Here is an 8,882-nt window from a genome sequence, read left to right on the forward strand (position 1 = left end):
GGGAGGAAAAACAAAAAGTTGTTTTTAACATAGGTTTTTCACAGACTGGTATGATGTAATAATATTCCGGCAAAAAAATCTCAGCCTAGTTTAAGCAATGTTTGAAATAAAGTGGGCTTGGGTTCCTGAAGAGTTAAAAAAAACCCCAAAACAAAACAGCTAGGTCACTCTGAAATGAATAAGACTTGCAAGCTTAGTATGCTGTTGTGGTTTCTTGTGAACCTTTCTGTTTCAGCGACCTGAACCTTAAATTACAGAGTTCATGACTGAAACAATGAACAAAACACCCTACCAGTTGCTTCAGTGACTTTAATTATAATTAGGCCTAACTTTTTAAAATGGAAGAGCCACATGGGGGCAGGAGAGAACAACCCATGTAAAAAAAAAATTGCTCTGCTAAATGCTTCCTTCAGTTTTAACTACATAATGCTCCCTTCTACAGCGTAGCTGAAGGACTGTGACTGTATTTTGAAATCTAATGGACACAAACATAATTCATGAGTTACAAGGTTTAAAAAAAAGTCCATGACTTCTAAGTTTCTGGTACCACTCCCCAAGTTCAATAGAGAATTATACAGTGAATGTTAACACCACAATAACTGTTGAAGTTATGCAGTAAAGATATGGGTTCTGCAACATGTTTTAAGATTGTCTATGCTGCTCCATGTTACCACGGCATGAGGTGTCAATGACGAGAAGTGATCTTCATCTAGCTGTTTTCCTATTGTTGCTTTCATGGTGCCACTACCAGGTTAATGACAGGCCATAAATGGTCCTTCAAATTTGTAGTTCTCTGAAAATGAAATTTTTATGTAATGTGCTACAACATCAACAGGTCTGCTATACAAAAACGGAAAGCCACATTTTTCACTTTAAGATCTACTAAGAGCAGTCCAAACTACTAATCCTATGATTAAAGACTATCTGAACACAAACTTTGTTTTACAGACATTCATCATTACAATGCACTAATGTTTCTAAGAAGTGTCTCGGTATTTAGCATTGTTTTCTAGTTAATAGCCAATAATGAACTTAGTTGTAGACACTGTTAGTTCTTATACTCATATTGCACCCAAAACCAGTCACCTTGGCAATCAGGATGCAGTTCAGATAGCTGATTTCTGTTAAATGACTAGTAAGTGGATTTTGTGATTGTAGCAGATATATAACTCTTCCTGGCTTAAGAGTTGTGACTGTAACCTGTACTGGAAGACTATACAGCATCCTTTCCATTAACTCCAGCACTTAATCACTGACTTCACACATTCCATAAAAATAAATTCCTTCTGATCTGAATCTTTTTTCAACTTAAATGAATCTAGTTTAATATGTTGAGTCCCGGGCTTTTCTTTCCCTTTAAATCAATAATTTCAAGATACGAAGGAACCAAATGGCATATGATTTTATTATCCCCATATGTATTACTGCAAGAATTTTCTTCGTAATGTAAACAGTGTTGTAAAGTTTCTGAAATCCTAGTGGCCATCATTATAGCCCTGGTCACACCCAACTCAATGCTATCAGGAGCAGCATAAACTACTTGTGGTGTCAGACAGGAGGCTTAGGTCTCTCTAAAATGTGTTTTTTCAGTGGAGGTTTAGCTGAGGAGTTTTCTAATAAGGAACCGTTGTAGTGATTAAATGATCTGACAAGAAAGCATTTACGAAACACCGAAACCACCTTGCAACAGAATAGTTGTCACTTCCCTCTCTGCTCTCTTTGTACGCTCAGCTTTCACAGCTGAACTCAGTTTCATTTTAAGGCCACATTTTTCTCAATAATCTTAAGCTACTTCTTTCTCACTTGCTTTTTTTCCACTCCAATACATTAACTTTTTTCCCTTTTCCCTTCACCTGCAGAAAATAAAGTAATGTAAGAGCTGTAGGATACAAAACAAGGAAAAAAAAACCCTTCACCATTGTTAATATGCACTAATTCTGCATCTTCTAAAGTATTTATTATGGATAAGACTTTTGCTGAATATGGAAAAATTTGCATGCCTGTGTATTTTCCATGCCATCTGTTAGCTTCCAGGTTCTTTTACTCCTTTTACCTAAGTCCTGCATGCAAATTTATCTTTTAGTCCTGAGAGTTCCATAACTGCAGTCTTAACTGCCTTTAAAATGTCTCTTAACTTTTGCTGTGCTTCTTCCTAGGCAATGTTCTGCTGGTTTTGATAAAGAAAAAAAAATCTTCAGTATAATGCAGTTCCCCTGTTCCTGCCTGCAAATTAGGCTCTCTTGTGATTTTCCTCGTATTACCTCTTAAATCACAAGTTGTCTATAAATATCCACAAAGCTCCACTGTTTTAATCTTGACCTCTGTACTTTACTGTAATACTTACAGAAAATTTCTGGTGTCAGTGGGCAACAAAAGGTGTAAGACTGATACCTGTGTTCTTTTTTCTCCTTCTTGGATATTGTTATGTATGAACTAAATATCTTCAGACTCTCCTTCAATCCTGTTCATGCAGCATGAATTCGCTTTATGCAGCATGATCCTACTACAGCAGATGTGATAAATTCCTGATGGTATACCCATGGAATGTTCAGAGCAAGTTTCAGGCTGTGTAAGACTTTAATCTTAAGAGATTAATGTTAGAAGATTATTATTTTTTGCAAACATGAGAAACTCAAACCATCTGGTCACCTTCTAGTACTCAGTGTTCTAAGCAGTGTTGCATTGATTCTACATCATGTTCCTTGTACCTCAGTGTAACCTGAGGTCATTGACTCAGGTGACTGAAGTGGCCCTCTCTTAGCTGAGCCTTTCTCCTTGCTGTGTCATGAGAAATAGCTGGGCACTGAAACAACTGAGTCGGACTTCATAAACAAGGACAAAAGAGTTAGGAAGTAAGAACAATAAGAGGAACTCACATGAGACAACTTCATTCTTCTCAGAAGAGTACGAGTGTCTCAAGAGTTACTAATATGACTGCTCTCACTGCCAAATCACTGCTTTGAACTAGCCTGAACAATCAAGTCTTTGCTTTCTATCAATCTTCCAATATAATCCACAAGATGGATATGTAAGGTAGTTAGCAAAATGCATGAAGTATCAATATCATAAAATGCAGCATTTTGGACCAAATCTATGGTAGGTTGGCTGGGATTTAGTACTTTAGGAGATGAGAGTATTTGCTGTCTATTGGCTGAATGGGCCTATTGGAATCCCTCTAGGTTTGTGACAGAGCAAGCTAAGATAGATGAAGTGGTAAATCTTGCTACATTGACAGGTTTGATGTATACCTGCTAGAGGAAGAAGCAGTCAAGCATGTCATCTGCTTATACTTCTACACTGACTCTTATGGACCCAGTTACACCCTGGCTGTGTTGCCACAAAAGTGGGTTTTTATCTGTGCATACCAACACTTGCAAGCATTAACTCTGCACTGTAGAAAAGTGAAACCAGTTAAGGTTGCTGGTTCAGCATTTTCAACCGCTCCTCAGCGTTCAAAATAAACACAGTTCTTAATGATGACTGACCACTGGAGGCAGAAAATATTGAGGCAGAAAATTTATGCTACTTACTGTCGAAGCACAGAAGTAGAATATAGCTAACGTGCTGGGGTTTTGACTTATTGACTGTAAGAAACATTGTCACAGATTAACCATCCAAACCGCAACCACCACTGCAGCAGGCAGTATTGCACAGACTAGCTGGTGACTGATGCCTTTATAGTCTGTCCCGGGTTAGGCATGGCTGAGCATAAGACAATTTAGCATGCAGTCAGTGCTCTCAGAGGGCTTGTTGGATGGTGAATGGCCCAGAAAAAGATTGCTTTGTTCATGAGAGAGATGACACACACATACAGATGGTTCGGGGTTTAACCCAGTTCCTAATAACAATATAGATTATAGCTGTGTTTAGGGCACAGACTGAAAGACAGGAAAATTCTGGTCAGGTAGCTTGTACTAAGTTTGTCTGAATGTTCCTCCAACGTTGTAAGTTGTGAAATGCTTGGCTCCTTGTGGCCTAGGACTCCAGGTTCAGTGCTCATGTGCTTGTTATCCCCTCATCTGTTCTGTGTTGTTGTTGAACAGCGAGTGACTCCTGTCTTGAGAACGTACTGTGAAATAACAGCTTCGCTTTTTTTCATGTGGTAGATAACTAAAGCTGCTGCTTTTACGGTGAGAGAATGCTACATTGCTACACTGAATATATTAATAGCAATTCAAGAGCCATTAGTGGGGTGAAAAAAGAGTAGTAGGTGGATGGGGTAAAGTCTAGAAGATTTTTGCTGCTTACTCTGCTGCAAGCAAGGTCTTGCTAAAGTTTTATTTAGTTTAATTTCAGTAAAGGGTTCCTACTGTTGCAAAGCCCTTTTTGGTGGACCTTTCTCCTATTGATAAGAAAAAATGACTTTTTCAAAAAAAGTAGGATTAACAAATACACATGCAAAGTTTAGAGAAACATTCTTCTATTAACAGGTAAGGATTTTACTTCCCCGTGTTTATTTCCATGTACAAGCTAAATTAATACAAGCCAAATATTCTTGATTGTTACGTAATCAGGTTTTGAAAATGAAGTTCTAGTTAGTATTTCCAATTTCTTCACAAAAATGAGCAGCACAGCTATTAAGCAGCTGTCCAGAACAACATGCAGGAAATTACAACCATTCTCTTGATCTTATTACGAATTATTGACTTACAAATAAACAAAAGTAAGCATAAAAACTGTTAGGAAGAACTGAAATAAAAACCTTCAAAAGCAAATACTTGATGCCATGAAACTATTCCAAAGTGAATTTGTACACATTCAAAAGACTAAAATAAGGTGAAATTTACTGTTTCCTTACGGCAAAGTGCACTCTATTCTATAAGACAAGAAAAAATACTGCTTTTATTTGCCAAGTGAAGTTCTTATGATACTAGGCACTTTGTACTGCTACCACACAGATCCCTACCTTCCTCCCACCAGGGCCTGACCCAATTCCTCCATAATTTAATAGACATCTTGAAAGCTTAACTGAATCAAACATTTTGAGGATACTCAGAGTATGCATATTTAATATATCAATAGTTTAATTCCCACTGAAGTATGCCGTGTATCTGACATCACATATAGCATGAAGTCTGTAAATGTTTGCCATACAACACAGAATTCTCACACCTCCTGTTGTTTTCTGAAGAGGCATGTCACACACCACATTTTGCTTAGGTTAGTTGTGTTAATAGGTTTGTAAAAAAACCGATCAACACAAGATGATGGCATTTTTTTCTTGTCTTATAGAATAGAGTGCACTTTGCCGTAAGGAAACAGTAAATTTCACCTTATTTTAGTCTTTTGAATGTGTACAAATTCACTTTGGAATAGTTTCATGGCATCAAGCAAATAAGCTTGACTGTGTAAACAACCTTTACTACTTTACAACATACATAAAGCACTGGAGAAAAAGAGCTTAATATTTTCTATCTACCCAAAAGTTTTGTGTTGGGAATGTAGTTTAAAACCATTCGTAGCCATATCAAGAATTCATGTGTGTTCTCCTAGAGTATATAAGGATTCTTGGGCATTTAATGTTTTTTTTGTAAAGGAAAAATTAGTTTTAAACTCTCAAAGCTTCTGTTTTCCACACATAGTATTGTTTTGTTTTCTGCACACACGCTTTCTAGAAGTCACAAATAATTTTAATAGAAAGTAAAAATGCCATATTCCTTACACTTTGAGCTCCCAGCCACCTTGCTGAGGTTCTTGGCACCAGTGAAACCGTGCTAGTTTCATCATGTGAATACTAATTAGGAACTGAACTAGGTTGTCAGTGTCAATTATTTTATAACACGTAAATCAAACCCTAATAACTTTTATCTTTCTCTAGCTTCACCTTGACTGCTTAGTGAACAAAACAGTATGAGAAGGGTTGACTGAAGCAATGACATAAAACCACATTAGTCACTATGTTCCTTGTTACAGATTTTCTGTGCTTACTACTGTATCATCTTGTCTGGCTGCAGCCAAACTTCTTCTCTTGTCTTCCTCTGTTACAGTCTGACTCATCTGTTCAAACAGCTTTGATATCTTGGCAAATCTCAGGTGATTCTGAAATCTTCGTGCAGCAAAAGCATAAAGTAGAGGGTTAATACAGCTACTGATGAATACAAGTGCTCCGGAGATGTACGCTCCTCGGTCTACAATCTCAGGACCAACTGAAATAATATCTAGGAAGTTAAAGAGATGATGTGGGAACCAGCATAAAATGAATGCCACCACAACGCTGGCAATGAGCCGTTCCGATCGCCGCTTAGATTGGTAAGTCATTCCACTTATTCTTCTTGCAACACATATGTAGCAAGTGCAAATAATTAAAAAAGGGATTACAAAACCTGCAAGAGTCTCCAGCAAAAGGTATGACGTTTTCTGTCTATCTGAAGAGTAGTTGCGACATGTGCATTGCAGTCCACCGTCCGTTTCTTCTGTCTCTTGAAATGGAATGACAGAAATGCCAAAAGCAATAGACAGGAACCAAATGAGGAACATGATCAGAGAAATCTTCTCTTTTGTTTTGCATCTTTGAATTGTGAAAGGGTAAAACACAGCCATTAACCGTTCCAAACTCAGTGCTGTAACTAGAAATATACTGGCGTACATGCTGCAGTAAATAACAAAAACCAGTATCTTGCAGAAGATGACTCCAAAAATCCATGAGTCAGCAAAGGAGTAAATCCAGATTGGTAAAGTAATCAGTACAAGCACATCTGCAATAGCCAGGTTCAAGATCAGCAGGACTGAAGGAGATACCTGCTTCATTTTTGTACAAACAGTCCAGATGACAATGCAATTTCCAGGGATCCCAATAATAAATGACAAGCTCAGTATTATGCAGACTACTGACCTCACAATATTCCATGTTGAGTAGCTACTGCTTTCCTCAGCTTGACTCATCCTGGAAGTTCTTCAGTTCTGGGTTGTCAATATCCTTGGTGCTCTGCACTCTGCTTTTGTTCTGAAGGTGTGCATGAACTCCTCAGAAGAAAGTTCTCTTAACTGATATTCTGTAGACTGATATGGCATATGAGCTCATGTCCTAATGCACAGTCTAAGAAACATGACCACATATGGCAGTTCCCGTTCACGAAGACAATGTGAATGTTTGCATGCAAAGCAAAAATGAAAATACAGCACAGCACCTGACTTTCCTTTTAGCTACACATCCACCATATGTCAGCAGATTTTCAAATGTGTCAGTGGTCTTTCAAAAAGTCCCTATTTAAAAAAGCTTGCTACTTTTTTAAAGTTACTGATCTAATCAACAGCTAAGAGGAGAAACAAACCCTCTTTATGCTATTCTCCTCCGAATAACTCAACATTTTATTTTATAACAGTCAAAAAAAGAGAGGCGGCAGATAAACAACAAATGTGCATTACCGTTTGATACGTAATTCCATGCCCAAACACAAAATTGTGCTTACTGTCTTCGTGTCATTTTTTTGTAATTCAGCAGAAAATAGTCAATCATGCTTCAGAAATATGCTGGCATAAAGGAAATCAGTATTTGTCCTACAGGGAGCCTGTACCGGTACAACACAGTGGGTGGACATTGTATTTCTAACACTTGGGGAAATTGCCACAGTCCTTTAGCCAAATAATAACCGTCAGAATTATCTGCGTACAGCGTTGTAGGAGGAAATGCCCTATGTGAGAGAAAAATATTATGACATTGTACTCCTGCTGTGCCAGTGATAGGCTATGACTTTATCTCCTAGCAAATTCGGTAGTTAGTGCAGTACTCAAATCCTGTGTGAATTTTAAGTTCTTCAGTGTCTAGCCAAAGAATAATGAAAATATTTTGTTATCCTGATGTCAAACATCATGTTTCAATGTTTATTTCTAAAAAGTTAAATGAGGAACTAAAACAGCAGCAACAACAGAAATGTTCAAGAGTCACAGAAGTGAAACTGGAAGGGTATTTTCTATAAGAAAGATGCATAGGAAAAAAAAAGTTATGTGTAGCTTTCTCTTAAATCCAAGACAGCGATATAGATTATTGCCTTAAGTGCTGAGGTAGAATTTTACAAACCTAGCAAATGTAGTGCATAATTTTAAGTTGAAAGGTATCTTTCATCATTGAAGAAGGATTGTAACAGCACCACTCCCAAATCAGCTTAGCTGGTTTTGATCTCGTAAGAGTATAATGAGATCAAAAGCAAATCCAAAATAACTCCACTGAAGTCAAGTATTATCTTCAGAACGCTATTTGTGTAATACAGATTTTAATTTGGATTTAATCTGATACACAACTCCAGTTCCTTTTATTTTTAACTACATTTAATACAGACTGGGTATGGGAAAAATCCTAAACCCACTTGTATTCTAAAGGGAAGTACTGGGCAATGTCTCTTCCAATGAAATCACCTTTATATACACACCATTACTTCTCCAGAAGTAACTTTGGAAGGGCTCTTTATTAATTCATTGCCAGTAGCATATTTTTAATTAAAGAAAAAAATTCAAGGAGGGTTGCCCAGTACCTCTCATTCCTCAGTGCTACAGGGACAGACACGTTCTTTAAGATGAAGTCTGAATCTAGATTATAATTATTGTATCACAAACTGATTATTAAGAATTTGACCTGATCTGCAGAGGGCCTACATGACTAAAAGCTTAAGTAACTAAAGACTATATTGATCACTACAAATTCTGCTTGTCTGAAAGCTATGATAATTGCTAAAAATTCTGTGTAAAAGTAAGGTATGCTAACTTCTAGCAATTGTAGATAAGAAGATGCTGATAATCAAAATTGTGATGTCATAATAAGGCTCTAATGTAACTACAACCCTGTAGCCATTCATCATTCTATCAAGGATCCCTACAAGAATCTGTATGCTCCTGTATCGTGTGATGTCTCTGTAAGATTTTCCTCTTTACAGCTTTACTTTTGGTGG

General features: G+C 37.2%; 1 protein-coding gene across 1 annotated transcript; it reads right to left on the bottom strand.

Moving 5' to 3' along the window:
• Positions 1-5,907: 5,907 nt before the first annotated feature.
• On the bottom strand, positions 5,908-6,882 carry LOC104268071 (leukotriene B4 receptor 1-like). Its single transcript, XM_009872622.1, has one exon. It carries the CDS (start codon positions 6,880-6,882, stop codon positions 5,908-5,910), a length of 975 nt encoding a protein of 324 aa, XP_009870924.1.
• Positions 6,883-8,882: the final 2,000 nt, after the last annotated feature.

This window comes from Apaloderma vittatum, unplaced genomic scaffold (genome assembly GCF_000703405.1).
Source record: "Apaloderma vittatum isolate BGI_N311 unplaced genomic scaffold, ASM70340v1 scaffold17477, whole genome shotgun sequence".
NCBI lineage: Eukaryota > Metazoa > Chordata > Aves > Trogoniformes > Trogonidae > Apaloderma > Apaloderma vittatum.